At 50.8% G+C, this 16,548-nt stretch overlaps 1 protein-coding gene across 1 annotated transcript in view; it reads right to left on the reverse strand.

Annotated features, from left to right (window-relative positions):
• Positions 1–431: 431 nt before the first annotated feature.
• Positions 432–16,548, reverse strand: part of CABLES1 (Cdk5 and Abl enzyme substrate 1) — a 116,879-nt gene continuing 100,762 nt past the window's right edge. The window contains exons 8-10 of the mRNA XM_055323619.1: positions 7,063–7,169; positions 5,662–5,869; positions 432–2,554 (exon numbers count right to left, since the gene is read on the reverse strand). Coding sequence (XP_055179594.1) covers positions 2,414–2,554; positions 5,662–5,869; positions 7,063–7,169 — 456 coding nt within the window. The 3' untranslated portion in view covers positions 432–2,413. The remainder of the gene's footprint in view (positions 2,555–5,661; positions 5,870–7,062; positions 7,170–16,548) is intronic.

Below are 16,548 nucleotides of genomic sequence, written 5' to 3' on the forward strand. Positions count from 1 at the left end.
CGCGGCCAGGCAGGGCTTCCCCACAGATGTGTGTGCACGGGGAGAGCTGGGGAGGCTTCAGGGCGGGTCTGAGGAAGTGGGACTGGCAGGGGGGCTGAAGCTGCCCCTTGTGGTGGAGGGTGAAAAGGGCAGAGCCTCAAGGTCTTCTAGAACAGTCTGCCAAGTGGCCCGCCTCCTCTCCACACAGGCTCAGGCTCCTTGACTCCTTGTCAAGGCCCAAGGCTGGAGCAGTGTGTGGGGTGCACTTCACAGGGGTGGCCCTGGCAGTGGTCTTCGTCCCCTACCCTCTGTCTCATCCTCCCCCACCTTTAGAAAGCCCACGTTAAGGACAAGCAAAAGCAGCCTCTTGACAAAATCTTTCATTCTGAGCCCTCTCCCAACTAAATTAAAACCAATAAAATTCCCCAACTCAACAAATCCACAGGCCAAAATAGTTTAAAATTAGGTTTTTTTTTTTTTTTTTTAAATAATGGACCAACAACTTAAGTTCACCTTGATAAATGCTAAAAACCAAACAGCCCTAAATTCAAGAACATTAGCTTGATTTCTGAAACACAGGAAGGACCTGGTGGCACGGGTCACCCACCAGATGTCCCCCTGAGCTTGGCAGGAGATTCAAGACAGATGGACAGTGGGGAGCTCTGTGGGCAGTTCCTAGATGCCAGTGGCCTTGCTCCTCGTAAAGGCTTCCCATCTGCCAGGCACTCCCCGGGGAGCTGAGCAGGCTGCGACCCTGGGGTGGCTCATCAGGGCAGCACGTGCCAGCCACCAGGACAGGAAGGTCAATGGCATGTTTAGTTCAGGCGGTAGAGACGCTCTGAACACTACGCCTCATCAACAGTTGGCACCCCTTAAATGTCAGTTGACTTAGAGGTCGTGTTCATCATGGCCCCCAACAAAATCATGGTCTTAAAACTGAATCCAGCCCAGGATACTTGTTAGCAAAATATTTAGTACTGAATTTGGTTGAACTCTAAGAGTCTGGGGAAGGGGAGTAATCTGTTCCCTCCCCAGCTGTTCCTTAAATCCCTCCATCCTGTGCCACTGTCGGGATTTATTCCGGCTCCGCTAACTAAAGCCGCGTGCTCGGCTTCCCTGTCACCTGCTCTCTGAGCTGATGTGAGAAGCTCCCATCTGCGTGCAAGTGGGGATGGTGGCACAGCGATCAGTAATCCTGGGCAAGGGGTGACCGGTGACATGTGTGTCTACACATACACGTATATAGAAACAAAATATTTTAATTTTCTTGCCCCGGGCCTCCTCCTGTCCAGTGAAGTCCAGCAGGCACAGCTCTTGTGGCTGTGACGTGCCCCGGGACCCCTGACGTGCCAGCCAGGCAGGACGAGTTACAGCGGAAGTTCTGCACAGACAGTGGACGGGGCGATGAGAAGTTGCTGCCTCTCCCGTCCACCGAACCTCAGCTTCAGATGCAGTCTGTCCCAGCGGTCAGACGCCTCCAAACACCAATCATGTGTCTCCCACCTACTCTGGATTTCTAGAAAACATGTATATAGAGCAAGCACAATCAATGTGCTTATTATGCACTCTAACATAGAGCACAGGATACACACCGCGGAGCAGCCCCAGCCGTCTCCGCAGCGGGAAAGTGCGAAGGTCAACCATAAGCACGCGGTGCGGCCTCGGAAAGGCATAGAGCGCCACACTTCATGCCTTTCCACGTGGCCTGTCCAGCATCGAGGACTCGTCCTCTTTGTCCCATTGGTGGTAGGAGCAGTAACAGAAACTATGGCATTTCCTAAGGGCGGAGAACGTCAGACAATCTGGTAGAGAGAGAGGGGCAGTTGCCCAGAGATGGTCTAGAACTGCTGAAGGTCGGGCTGGTTCTCGCCCCCAGGCAGAGGTCCGTGCTCTGGCAGGTGGCAGCTCTAACACACACATTCTCACACTCTCACGCCCCCTTCCCCCCTGGGTGTGTGCGCACACCTCTAAGAGCGGAGACAAAAACAGATTGGCAAACTGTTTTGACACAGTAAGGGTATCCTTTAAAAGCTTCCCCCAGCCACTGTAAATTCTCTTCCCTTCTGCTTTAGAACTCTGCTCTCTTGCGTGGGGCCAGGTCTGCAGGGGAGACCATGGACCATGCTTGCGAGGTCTGTGCCCAGAAGAACAGCAGGGCGGGGACACCTGGGAATGCCAGCCAGGTGAAAGCTGAAAGGCCCTCGGCCACCTCCTGCACGGGTCTCCCCTTCAGCTGCTGCGTAATCACCCACTCACGGCTCATGCCGGCTAGCCAGACCGGGACTTCCTGAAAAGTTTCAGGTACTGCTTCTCCACAAAAACATGTTGAGAGGAAAACAGGTTGGTATGTCAAGTTCTGTTTCTGCATTTCCAGTAGTAAGTGCTGCTCCACAAGCTCAGAGGAAGCGGTCCCCACCCGTCCTTGGGGCCTGTGCTAGGAGCTCTGGATCAGGCGTCTGTAATGGGGCATGACTTCGTGCTCTGGCAGATGAAGAGCAAACTCCAAGGCCACTAACACTGGGAATTCAAAGGCAATCAGTTCTCGTCTATTCAGCCGGAACTTCTCTTCCAGTTTCTGCAACAGAATGAAAGGAAACCAAGAGCATTTTAGCATTGAAATCAAAATCCTAGGCTTCTGCTCGTGTAAGCTCTCTATCCACCCACCAAGGAGTGTTTACAGAGAAACCCATTACGGGCAGGAATGCAGCCGAAGGGGTGGGGCGGGGGGAGTGGCCCATCAGATGTACTTCCTGCTCTCAGACCTAGTGGAGAAGGAATCCAACCGCCCCCAATACCCACGGTCTGCCTGGAGCCCAACATCCATCCCATCACTCCATTTACTACTCTCAATAATCCTGCAAGGTCAATGCTACTTTTATGCCCACTTCACAGATGAGAGAAAACATGGGGTGTAAACTGCAATGCTGAGCTCCAAACTCAACACCTGTTTCAAGTAGAGGCTTGGAGAGAAGACTAAAAAGACAGCAAATCGCCTACGACAGTAGTGACCATGTGATAAACTCAGGATTAGGGGAGCTGACTGTGTAGTTTGGTCCTTTCATTTCACACGAGGACCCAAGGCCTGCTGAGATCACCTCATGTTCAGGGCGTTGCACAGCTGGGGCGTGTGGGTGTGGATGGCCTGAGCACACAGCTGTGTTCAGCTCATGCCTGAGGCTCGCCAAGGGCACTGCCTCTCACTCCACCCAGCTGTGAGGGCTGCAGAGATAGAGACGAAGAACCTGGCAGGAAGGTGGGTAGGAAAGGCCTTGTTTTCGCCAGGGCACATTCTGCTTTGGCTTAATAAAAACAACTCCCCAGCAGAGACATTAGTGGCCATGTTCAGACTGTTTAACTAGGATGGGACCTCGAGTCAGGTTAATTGCTACTGGAAATGTCAAACCATTGCCTGGAACTGTACGTTCTGCATGGACACTATCAGCTTTTGCTGGACAGTATGTTACTCAACTACAATTACGTGTGTGTTAACACCGTGCTTGTAAAGATTAGTTCAGGGAGTATCTATGTAAACCTGTTGATTCTCCGCTCAGATCTGATAACCAAAGATGCCCTCCATGTTCCTATAAGTATATACTCTACAAGCTAGACAATTATGCACCATTTCTTAGAAACAGTAAAGCAAAAAAGAAAAAGAAAAGAAACAGTAAAGCACTGACTTAACACTTTCTTCCATCGATGGATGAATGGATAAACAAAATGTGGACTATACATACAGTCAGCCTTAAAAAGGAAATTCTGACACATGTTGAAGACATAATGCTAAGAAAAACAAGCCAGTCACAAAAGACAAATAGTTTATGATTCCACTTATGCAAGACAGCTGAAGTCATACTCAGAGATGGAAGGAATGGTGGCCAAGGCCTGGGAGGTGAGAGGGAAAGGAGTATTAGTGGTGAAGGGGGTCAGAGTTTCAGTTTGGCAAGATGAAAAAGTTCTGGAGACAGACAGTGGTGATGGCCACACAACAATATGAATGCACTTAATACCAGTGAACTGTAAACTTTATTTTTTTTAAAGATTTTATTTAGTTATTCATGAGAGATGGGGGTGGGGTGGGGGTGGGCAGAGACACAGGCAGAGGGAGAAGCAGGCTCCATGCAGGGAGCCCGATGTGGAACTCGATCCCGGGACCCCAGGATCACGCCCTGAACCGAAGGCAGACATTCAACCGCTCAGCCACCCAGGGATCCCCTGAACTGTAAACTTTAAATAAAAATGATAAAGCAAAAAGAATGCTCTTAGGTGGGAAGTACCTACATTAGCTCCCTTTCTGCTTTTCCTCCTGTGCCCCTGAGCCAGCCGCACAACTAGCCCACAGAGTATCGTAGTGACCACAACTTGTAGTTTCTGTAGCTTCTGTATTCTGACTCTTGGCCATCTGGAGCCTTGCAGACCCAAGAGGGCGTCCCCACCCCCCTTCTAGGACCAGCCAACTACTCGTGGGTACATCTTTTGTATGCAAAACCAACCCATCCAAGGCCCAGACATACCTCAACCATCTCCTCAATCCCCTTCTCACACTCCAGACCACTCTCCACCTGCCCAAATGTTTCACACAGGGCCAGGGGAACCAGTAAGGACAGCTCCTCTGCCCCAGAGTCAACTGGAATGATTCTAGCTAGCCAGTCTGAAGCCCACTTACCCTGCCTTGCCTGTTCCTTCCCATGGAAACAGGAGGCTCCATCCAGCCCACAGTTCCCCCTTCTTCCTCTGCCTCACGACCAACCACAGTACTTCCCCACATGGCTCCCCATGGTTTGGTGTCCCCACCAATCCTATCCTCCAACAACATATTAACTGGGGGGCTCCGGGATGTGGTCAGGTTGAGGAGCTGATGAGTGCAGTCCTCACAATGTGATGAGTGCCGTTAGAGCAGAGCAGAGAGCCTACCTCTTTCCCTGCTCCGTGAGGACACAATGAAAGGAGGCCATCTACAAGCCCAGGAGAGCACTCTTGCCAGGACCTGAAGCCGCCAGCACCCTGATCCTGGACTCCCAGCCTCCAGAACTGTGAGAAGTCAATGTCTGTTGTTGAAGCCACCCTGTCAATGTGATTTTGCTCAGCAGACTGAGCTAAGCCACTTCTCTTGGGAACCGTGATAGGAAGCTATCTTTTCAATGGCAACTGTCTCCTGATCTGTTGCTTTTATTGCATCTCAAGTTTTCTACGAATACAGTATATTTCAAAACAGGCATTTTGCACCCAAGATCTGGGTTTCATTGCTTTGATGGGGTTCTCCTTTAAAAGGAAGAGGTACCACTCAATCAAACCCATGCCCTTCCTTAAAGAAGAGACAACTAAGGCCACAGGAAGCCAAGGTCTGTTGAGTCAATGTGTCTGACGGACATTCTGTGGTCACACTGCCCACAAGCCCCTGTCCCCTTCCCACTGCAGTGGCTTCTGTGGCTTGAGAGTAATTTCACCCCTCAGGGTGTCTGAAAATGGATTTTTATGGCCTGACCCAATACTGGGGATCTTCGGTCTTGTCAAAGTGGATCATCCCTCTGTTCTAGAGCAGCCTGAGATGTGGGGCCTGACCTCCACTGCAGGATGACCTCACAGCCCTGGTCTCTCAGTGGGTACTAGCAATTCTCCTGGGCAGGATCACCAACCAGGCTCTTCCCACGTGCTTCCTCAGGCAACAGGACTCAGGTCACTTACGTCAATTAAATGCTTGACTTCATGTTTTTTGAGGTCACTTCCGATTTTGGCTGCTAATAGTACACATGCTCCGGCACAAAGCTTCCGGTTCTGTTTGTTTAGCTTTCCCTTGAGGGCGAGCTTCTCAAAATAGACAAAGGCCATGGCCACTGTGGGCTCCTCAAAGCCACAGTCCTCCTGGGCAAGCTTCCGCATCTCTCGCTTCAGACTATAGAAAGACAGGAAGAAAGGAACATTATTAGAACTCGGGAGTTTCAGAGGACCCCAAAGAAAAAAAAGACTAGTGCATCCCGAAAGCATTTCCTTTTGCTCATTCCCAGAAGGGTGACGTGGAATGGGACTAAATCCCAAGGGGTAAATTTCCTTTATACGCGGGCAACAGACTTAAGTTGCTAGGGCTCTTCTCTGTTGGTGAAACTGTACTGACCATGTCAACAAGGACACAGAAGACCACACTGAATCCAGGTGGTGTCTGAGGGTCTTTACTAGAAGTAAAGCTGTCCAAGGGAAAAGAGGGAAATTGCAGAGGGGAATTATGATCATTCCAGAGAGACACCTATAGATTTAAATTAGGTGCTTGGTATCAACTCTGAGTATCAGTCATGTTCAGAAACTGTGGCAGAAGAGGGGTTAGGCTAACAGCAAAACAGCCAGTGTACTTAGGAATGCTACCCAGCAAATGGACAGAGTGTGAATACATCACTTTTCTCACACTTCTCTGGCTTGGAACATGCCAGAATCAAGTCAGTATTGGAATACACAGCATGTAAATATTGGCACCTACTCCAACGCCGTGTTGGCGCATAGTCTAGCCTCCATCACTACATGCACTGAAAATCTGTCCTGGTGTACACACACAACCCCAGGCACTTCTCTCCAGGCTGGCACATGTGGGTCACCACAAAGTCAATCCAATCAGCTGCAGGGAAAAGATGGGTCTGATTTTGCTTTGTTTTGCCAAATGCTTAAAGGTAAGGTGTGGCTGTCAACTCTTGGGTGAATGACTGTGGGTGAAGAATTATCTCAAATGTTATCCAACCAACCGTTTTCTGTTTTGTCTACATTTGAGAAAGCAGAGAATGAGTTTTCTGTAACATAACCCTTACTGAACTGTTAAGCCTCAGGCAGTATGAAGTAATTATTCTTTCACTTAAGGAAGCTCCCCCCAGACCCCTGTCAACTAACTCATGTCAAGAGCTCAGTCTTCTGTCCTCCTTCCTTGGCTCTCACTCATGCAGGCAAGCATCCACCAGCATCGGATGAGCCTCATCTTGCTGCACGCACCTGTGTAAATGATTTCCCTCGAACTACAGGAGGAACCAGCTATACAAAGCATGAGCTTAATGCACACTAGGAAAGGGTTTGGATGGAAAGTTCAAGTGGATGTTGATCCTCACCTACCTCCTTATCTTGCTGAGTGTTAACTTAATGTGGGGAAACTTCTCCTTGAAGGTCTCATTCATGTCCTTCTTGAGATCTGAGGGCTTCACATAGTCTATTACTGTGGTCTGTAACAGATTGGACAACTCGGGTCACTCTTAAAGTTTTTAAAGATTTTCTTTAATTGAAAGAGACAAAAACACAAGCCTGGGGTGGGGAGGGCAGAGGGAGAGGGAGAAGCAGAGACTCCGCTGAGCAGGGAGCTGGACGTGGGTCATGATCTCAGGGTAGACCCGAGCCAAACGTTGAACTGACTGAGCCACCCAGGTATACCCTGGGTCACTCTTTAATATATAGGAGTCTTGGGTGAACGGTTACATGCATATTATGGCCAATGACAATCTCGGACACCACCGAGCAATGGGGAGCCCGGAAGACAGCCACATCAAGGGCCCCACTGAGCCTGAGCGTCTGAACAGCACATGGCTTCTGGAGGCAGAGAGAACACGAATCCCTGCTACGGCAGGACTGGGTGACATCTGGAAACACCAGCCTCCAGTCCCTCCTGCAGGTCCTGTGCCTCAGCCTGTTACTCAGCACAGGGGTGAGGGCATGGGGTGTGCACCGGCACACCTGAGGGTTCAATCCACATGTGACCATCACGAGTTATCTGACCCTGGGACACTTATTTAATGACCCCACACATCAGGCTCCCCATCTGTAAAATGAGAACAGCTAACAGTGTCTACCTTCACGTGGCTATTTTGAGAACTACAGAAGTGCTCTGAGCAGCACTTGGCATACAGCAAGCACTTGATAAATGTTAGCTATTATTTTTCTAGTTGTGGGAAAATATACACCACATAAAATTTACCATTTAAAGTATCCAGTTCAGTGGCATTAAGTCGATTCATGCTGTGTGGCCATCACCATCATCCATCTGCAGAACTTTCATCACTGTGTCCCCACTCAACAGCTCCCTGTCCCCCCCCCACCCCAGCTCTCACTCGCAAGCACCATTCTGCTTGCAGCCTCTGACTTCTCTAGGTCTCTCATCCAAGTGGAATCATACAGTATGTCCTTTTGTGGCTGGCTTGTTTCACTCAGCACAATGTTCTCCACGTTCAACAACAGTGTAGCATGTGTCAGAATTCTTTTTTTTTTTTTTTTTAAGATTTTATTTATTTGAGAGACAGAGAGAGAGGCAGAGGCAGAAGCAGGCTCCATGCAAGGAGCTTGACGTGGGACTCAATCCCTGATCCCCGGGATCAGGCTCTGGGCTGGAGGCAGCACTAAACCACTGAGCCATCCGGACTGCCCAGAATTCCCTTCCTTCTAATGGCTGGATAATCTTCCATCATGTGTACATGGTGTCAGCTACTGTTAACAATCCTGGAAACCTTGGGTTTCTTCCACTTCCCCTCTTCTTTTTTTTAGTAGGCTTTTCACCCAATGCGGGGCTTGAATTCACAACCCCAAGATCAAGAGTTGCAGACTCCACAGCCTGAGCCAGTCAGATGCCCTCCCCCTCCCCCTTTCTAATCCTATCCATCCTTAAAGACTGGTTCATTCGAGGTCCTTCTGAGGACCTGGGTCTTCCTGGTTGGTCTGTGCCGTATGCTATTAACTCTGAACGTAACAGTCTCTGGCTGGGTCTCACCAGGTTAGCCTCACTTCTCCTCAGGATCCTACTTTTGAAGAGCAACAAGGATGCCTGATGCCTCTCTGGCTGACTGTAGGCAGTAATATTCACCAGGCAGAGCCCGAGAAAAGAGCAAGTTTGGATTCTGCTGGGTAGGGAACAGTCCCGTGGATGGCTGCTGTGGCCTGGCCTCTTCTAGTGGAGGCATCACAGCTTTCCTCCAGGGCTCCTGCACAAGTGGGTAGCTATCTGTAAACACCTCCATTCAGAAGATGCTTGGCTGTACAGGCACGTGGAAGGCCTCTGGTGTCCGTTAATAACGGAGAGGAGACAAAGAGCCAGCACGTCCAAATTCACATTGATATTAGCAGCACCTTTGTAACAGCTTGGCAAGTAAAAGCAAACCATAGCAAGATGAACTCAAATGGTTCCACCAAACTCCTATGGAACTTTCTCAGATTGTGGGTGAAAACAGACTCAGTGCAATGCCAAGAGTTCTGTGGTACCTTGTCTTTCTGGCCCCATCAAGAAGGCTCTCCCTTAGGTGGCCCAGGACATGCTGGTTCTGGTAGCCAGTGGCAGTGTGGCACCAGGGTGCAAACAGATGCAGGCACACACTTGTGTGCAGTGACGTTTTGCTGGGCAAGAGGAGGGAAGTATGGGACCTTATGGAGGCCACTCAATGTCTGGCAGAGTGGATGCTTCCCCTGTGGCAGCCCTCCAAGATGCGTTTATCATCCCAAACAGACGTCTCCTCCGGGTTGAACAGGATGTAAGATTTTTCATTTAGGAAACAGGCAGCAGAATGGGGAACTACATCTAATACCGTTACCTCATGCTGGGCCCACTGGCCCATCAGCTACTATTTCTGTTTCCTAAATACCCAGCCCTCCCCCTCCCTCTCTCTTCTGCCCCACACCAGGCATCCCTAACTCCCAGAGCCAGCCTCTCCTGCTCTTCCTTGGTGGATCAAAGTCTCAAGCAAACCCTCGCCAGCTCTTGTTGGAGACTGAAGCCTTGTGAGCCCCAAGCAAGGATATCCTGGACTGGGAAGGGTGGTCTGGAGCCTTCCCTGTGGCAACCACAGCAGCTCTGCTTTCCCACTGCCAGAAGAGCAGCCTGCAGGTGTGTGCTAGCCACCTCATCTCACAGGTATGGAAGCAGAGGCTCAGAGGGGTGACGGGGAGGGGCCGGCACTGGAGCCGGGTCTCCCAGCTCGCCACATGGCCACATGTACTGCCTCAGTGCAGTTCCATTCATCAGGCTAAAACGAGCAGTGGAGACAACTCGAGACCGGCAGCAGGTAGGAAGGGCTGACTGCTGTCAGCGGCTCTGCCTCCAGCCACGTGGCAACTCCAGGAAAGATACTCAACCTCCTGAGGCTTCAGCTTCCCCTCCCTGAAACTAGGAAGAACACCTGGCAAGACTGCTTCAGGGGGTGTTCCTGAAGCTTGAACAAGAACATGATGTACCTAAAGGACACTGGAGAATTTTATCAAGAGCATGGAAATGGCATACAGCAGAAATCCGGGCTCTGCTCCAGGCGCGGAGAGTCAGCATGCGAGGGTGGGGCCCTGGATCCACATCATGATGTTTCCCAGGAGACTTTCCCCGCACCTGGGTCTCCTCACCCGGCAGCACCCATACACGCTTGGGCTTGGAGCCACCTCCTGCTGGACCGGCTTCCCTAAAGCCCTGGCTGTCGGGGCACTCCTCAGCGATTCAGCTGCATTATACGCAGTGGTCCGGATATCTGACACCCCCCCCCAAACAGGACCCATTTGGCTGTACTTCTTGACTCCTTTGCAGCTAGGATTCCAAACATGATTCCAATTCCTTCCATCAATGCACCGGCCCAAGAGGGCACCATGACGCGGAAGCCATGCTTCTGTTCTGCCAAGTGTCGGCAGGAGTCCAGGAGTCCTGCCTGGGTGCCCATTTCACCAGTAGAGGCACTCGAGGGTGGCAGTGGCAGCACCAGGTCTGACGCTGGCAGCCGCTCTGTGTTCCCAACCAGCAACGCGGGCCCTGATCAAGGAAGAGGTGAGGGGTGGCCTGGCTCTGCAGTGTGGGTCTGGGATCATCCCTGAAACCCCAACTTAGTCTGTGTGGTCAGCCTCTCCAGTGCCTCCGTAAGTTGTTGAGTATCCCATGCTAAACCCCTTCCTCTGTAAACTAGCTTGCATGGATGCCATTCTTCCACCATGAAACCATAACTGAGGAGGCACACACTCCTTTCCCTGATGGCACGGATTGCCGTCATAAGCAAATCTCACCTGGGAAGACATAGGGTAAGGGCAGAGCCCATGGGGAGGGTCTGTGGGCAGGAAGGCCCATCAGGGCACCAAGTCTTACCCCAGAGGAACCTTACACACCACTTCCTGACCAGTTCGAATTTCAGAATGACTTCACAAACACTAAATCCCGCTTAGCCTACAACCCTGGACTCAGGCCTTGAAGGAGAGACTCTTGTTTTCACAGGCAACCCTGTCCTAGCTCTTGGGTTAAGAGCCAGGGCCTACTTTTCCTGAGAGCAGTGGACACATACATTTATTTCCAGGCTGGTCCTGGAGGGGGGGCGGGCAGAAGGGGGCCAGTGAGCAGACACTGAGCACCTGGCCCCAGTGAGGACAGCACACGCCAGCTACAGGGAGAGCCAAGCCCTCGAATTCATCTTCTTGGGGGCAGAGCCCTGCCTTCCAGGGTTACATTGCATCACGCTCCCTATGTGGACTTTCCAGCCTTGTGGCCATGTCCTTGCCACTGCTCCCAGCATGGAGTAGAAAGCCTGCTGGCATCCTCCACTTATTTGGCTTTCACTGGGCTCATCCTCCACTTATTTGGCTTTCACTGGGCTACTCTTTGGGTCTTTTCTAAAGTAGATATGGTACATTTTTGGGTGGGGGAATCTCCGCAGATCTCCCATCTCTGTCAAGGCCCATTTCCTGACCCCCAGGGGGTGGGCAGCCTTCAGGGCAGTGTGGCAGAGGGAGGGGCTCTGTTGGAGGAAGGCACAAGAGGCACGTGGGAGAGCTGGGCCCAGCGCTTCCTGGGTGGCTGCTTCGGGAAGTCCAGAGGCACCTGGGGAAGGAGAGAGAGAACACGGACTACTGGAAATTTGTGGCCACTGTGTGTGAGGCAGGGGCCCAACAATGCCATCATCTCAGTGGGTTTACTGACATCAATGGCAGTGAGGCAGGCTGGCTTCTGGGGCGATGAAAGGCCTTCCAGACTCAAGACAGGAGGAGGATGGTAGTAAATTGTAAAGGTCAGGCTGAGCACCTTGGGCAGGGAGATAATGCCAAAGTGGTCACATCAGTTTCCTGTGGCTGTCATAACCAAGTACCAGAGGTCACAGGGCTTTAACAACAGGAATTTACAGTCTTTCAGCTCTGGAGGCCAGGAGTCCGAGATCAAGGTGTCAGATGGGTTCTGTTCTCTCTATAATTATGGCCTGAATCCTTCCTTGCTTTCTCCTTGCTTCTGGTCCCAGGCATCCCCTGGCTTGTAGACACATTACTGCGGTCTCTGCCATTCATCACCTGGTGTTCTCCCCATGTGTCTGTTCACATGGCCGTCTTCTCTCTGGGTCTCTGTTTGTAATGACATCAAGTCCTACAGGTTTAGGGCCACCTGAGGTACTAGGGCTTAGGATGTCAACCTGTTTTTCAGGGGCACCATTCATCCCAGGGCAGTGGTGCTTGCTCATAATGATGCTACTACACAGCCTTGCTGTGCTCTGTCCCAGCTGTCTCCACTGGCCTCAGCTCTGACCCAGACAGCAGGTGCTGCTGGCCTTGGCCACAGTGTTATGGGAGCACTTCCCACTTTCTTCTCTTCCCACCTCCTGTGCTTGCTGGGATAAGGCTCTCTCTTCAGTCTTCCTTCTGTCTCTGCTTCTCTGAGCTGTGGTCTGCAGGAGGAAATCACAAACTCTGGAGCCAGAACCCCCAGGTCGGAACCCAGCTCCACCACGCAGGGGTGCTTAGGGAAACCGCTCAGGATTCTGTGTTTCGGTTTCTCCATCTGGCTTCCCCATCACCTGCGGCAAGGCACCCCGAGATTTGTGGGGCTGTTTCAGGTCCTACTTAAATTCAGCTGCTTGGGGCAGCCCCGGTGGCCTAGCAGTTTGGCACCGGCTTCAGCCCAGGGCGTGATCCTGGAGACCCGGGATCGAGTCCCACATCGGGCTCCCTGCAAGGGGCCTGTGTCTCTGCCTCTCTGTCTCTCTCATGAATAAATAAATAAAATCTTAAAAAAAAAAAAAAAAAAAAAAAAAACACCTGCTCGGAGTCTAGTCAGGGCCATCTGCTCCCAGACCCTTGTTCACCCACTGCACCTTGAGCCCACCGCTCCATACTGACCCCACACAGCCCAGACTCTGGGTATTGGCTGAATCACCCTGAACCCAGGGCTGCCACATTAGGCAGTTTCCAGAGGGGATGATCGTCTTTGCTGTCCTCTGTTCCAGTTCCTGTTCACAATTATTCTCTGGAAGATAAGCAGCCATGATTCTCCTGTGTGGTCCTGTCTTGAGGTACCTTACAACGTCCTGAGAGGTGGGACTTCTCGACCAGCTGGAAGGCAGCAACCCTCTTTCCAGTGACAGAGATGAGCCAAGGAGGTAGCACTGGAGGCTGAGCTGCATGCACAGGGTTACTACGGGCCCCCAGTTACTCAGTCCTTCTGGCTTGAGAGAAAAATGAATTAAAGGTGCCATACTTTCCTATGTACTAGAAAATGAATTAAAGGTGCTACATTTCCTATGTACTTTCCTATGTACTAATCTAATATATAGACTCAATGCGCAGGTTTTGTCAGCGTGCATTACAATCAATCAAAGTGCTAATAAACAGGCTGTGGTTCCTTCCTGGCCTGGGACAGACTGAGTGACCAATGCTTTCAATGCCACCTAATTCCAGGCCATGGGATTGGCCAGATGTAGAGCTCCTTGTGGCCCACAGCAGAGGCTGACAGCTGGGCCAGGCGGTGTGGCAGGCAGTTAGCTCCAGTTCTCTGTGGTGCTTGTGATTTTGCAGAACAGCCATTCCACTCTGAACGAGAGGTAGCTTGAGTGCACATTCTTGCAGCTGCCTGCTTACAAGGAAGCTGTGTATACACAGCTGCATAGAAGGGAAGAGAGGAAGGTCGGCTGTGGGGAGACCATCCAGAATGCAGAATGTCCAGAGGTGCAATTTGGAAAGGGGCCTGCCCGTCAGAGACGGGAGGCCAGGTCAGGAGGGCCCCACCTGGGGCTGACACCATAACTACCTTCCGAAATGACAGGAAGAGACCGTAAGACCAGAACTTAGTCATCTATCTGGAAGAGTCTACCGTCTATTGTGGACACACTGGTATCTTTTGCTTTAAAAAAACAAAGACTGACTTACCAGGATAGCAGCGAGTGAAATGCCCTTGGGCTTACCTGGCTCACATCACAGTCATGGTGCTGTGCAGTGAGGGCCTCAGGTGGGGGTAGGTGAGGCAGGGAGTGGAGGCAGTTCTGGGGGGTGGGGGTGGTGTACAGATACCCCGATAACAATGCTGGAGAGTGAAGGGGGGCTCGCTGCTGGTCTGGTTTCCACAGAAACAGAGAAGTGTTTTTGCTTCAGGGCCTGATAAGTCCCTCCTTGTTCCCTATTCTCCTGCCCTCCACATCTCCCCAGGCAGCTCTGAACAGATGTGGCTCTGCCCTAGACACTGCTAAAGCTCCCCTCTGGGTCACAGGAGCCCCTGGGGGCAGAACATTCCAAAGGAAGGAGGGCTGATGGGCCGTGCTCTCTGCAGCTCCTTCCAGCTCCAAGGGCCAATGCATCACGGGACCTAGCCTGCTTGACTGCACATGCCCCGCATCTGTGGGCACCCCAAGCTCCGCCGGACACTGGGAAGCAGATATTCTATGCCCGCTAAGGTAGACCAGTGGCCTTCACTGGATCTAGCTAACCACAAACAGATGGGCATCTCAGCTCTTCTATGAATTTTTCCCTTCCCCTCAAGAGGCCAGTAAATCACAAGGAAAACTGTGGGAGTGAGTGGAGGGCCTCTGTAGCCCGGGGCATCATTTATTGCTATTTCTACCCACTGGATTCCACATCCATAACCCTAGATTTACTCTCCCTCCCTTGCCCTGAGGGGAGCAGCTCTTCACCAAAATGAAATCGTTTACAAAGCATCGAGAGAAACACAGGAAAAACAACTTTGGCTCCAGGTTTAAGCTGCCATGTGGATTTGCCAGAAGGCACAAAGCAGGTCCAGTTTCAGATACTTGTCAAATGCTTATCTGGTAATACAGAAAAACTTTTTGAAAGGTGTCTTCAACTCACTGAAGAGGACATTGGGTGTATGTGGCCTGGAATTCAGTCAGTCAGTCTCTCTCTCTCTCTCTCTCTCTCTCTCTCTCACACACACACACACACACACACACACACACACACACACACACACACACACACACACAGTATTCGGATACACTTTCAAATACATGTTTCTTCAGCAGTTGCCTCAGAGCAGGAGCTGATGAACTGTGAATGGAGTATCATGTTAAAGACCACAAAATGGTCACTGAAAATCTGAAACAAATAGAAAGGGAGCAGATGCAACAGCATGTTGGGTAAAATGTAGAACTAATATTTGATTTTGTATTATTTTTGTTAAGAAAAAAAGATTAAAAGAAAACCACCATATTGATGCATGCTACAATGTAGATGAACCCTGAAAACATTATGTAAGTAAAAGCCAGACACAAAAGACCACATAGTGTAGGATTCCATTTGTATGAAATGTCCAGAACGGGCAAGTCTACCGAGACAGACAAGTAGGTGAGTAGTTGCCATGGGGTGAAGGGGTGGAGGGTTGAGGGCATAGGGACTTCTCTTTGGGATGACATAAATGTCCTGAATTTGATTATGGTGATGGCTGCACAAATTTGTGAATGTTCTACAAACCACTTAATTATACACTTTATCATTTCTTATTTTTAGTAGGCTCACGCCCAATGTGGGGCTTGGACTCACAACCCCTAGACCAAGAGTAGCACGTTCCACCGATTGAGCCAGCCAGGCACCCCAATACACTTTAAAGAAGTGAACTGTATGATATGTGAGTTACAGCCAATAAAGCTGTCACATACACTCAATCCAAAAAACCCTAAAAGCCAGAAAACGAAACCTACCACAATGGAACAGGGCAATTACAAAGGCATTCTTAACAGTTGCACCAAAAGCTGACGGGTCTCAAAGACCCCATTGCTCAGCTCCTGTGCAGGTACCCGGCAGATTTTCCCCTCAAGCAGGTCTCAGGAGGCCTAGCAAAGGTGTTAGCATAATGACTCGTTACTTTTCCTTTTCCTAAGGAGGGTCTCCTGAATTGAAGGAGTTTCAAGCACCGTGAAACCTGAGGGCCCTGGAAGGAGCCTTACAAGGCAGAGCAGCAGGGCTCTCTATAAACCCACCCTGCAGATTGGTAAGTACCTCTGTCATCAAGAGAGCTTTCAGTGGAAGAGAAGTATGGTGAGGGAAACCAGAGCCCAACTGCCTACCATACAGAAGGTTGACTTAGTCTTCCTTTAACCGAGTCTCCAATTTCTCACAGCTCAGAATCCCATACTGTGCCGAGAAAGTTCTAAGACATATTCCCACAACACTGGGGAGGTCTGGGATAGGAAGGAGGGGCTTTTTTTTTTTTAAAGATTTATTCATGAGAGACACAGAGAGAGAGAGAGAGAGGCAGAGACACAGGCAGAGGGAGAAGCAGGCTCCATGCAGGGAGCTGGACGTGGGACTCGATTCCAGGTCCCCAGGATCACAACACTGGGAGGAAGGGAGGTGCCAAACTGCTGAGCCACCTGAGCACCCCAGGAGGGGCTT

Source organism: Nyctereutes procyonoides, unplaced genomic scaffold (assembly GCF_905146905.1).
Source record: "Nyctereutes procyonoides isolate TBG_1078 unplaced genomic scaffold, NYPRO_anot_genome, whole genome shotgun sequence".
Taxonomy (NCBI): Eukaryota; Metazoa; Chordata; class Mammalia; order Carnivora; family Canidae; genus Nyctereutes; species Nyctereutes procyonoides.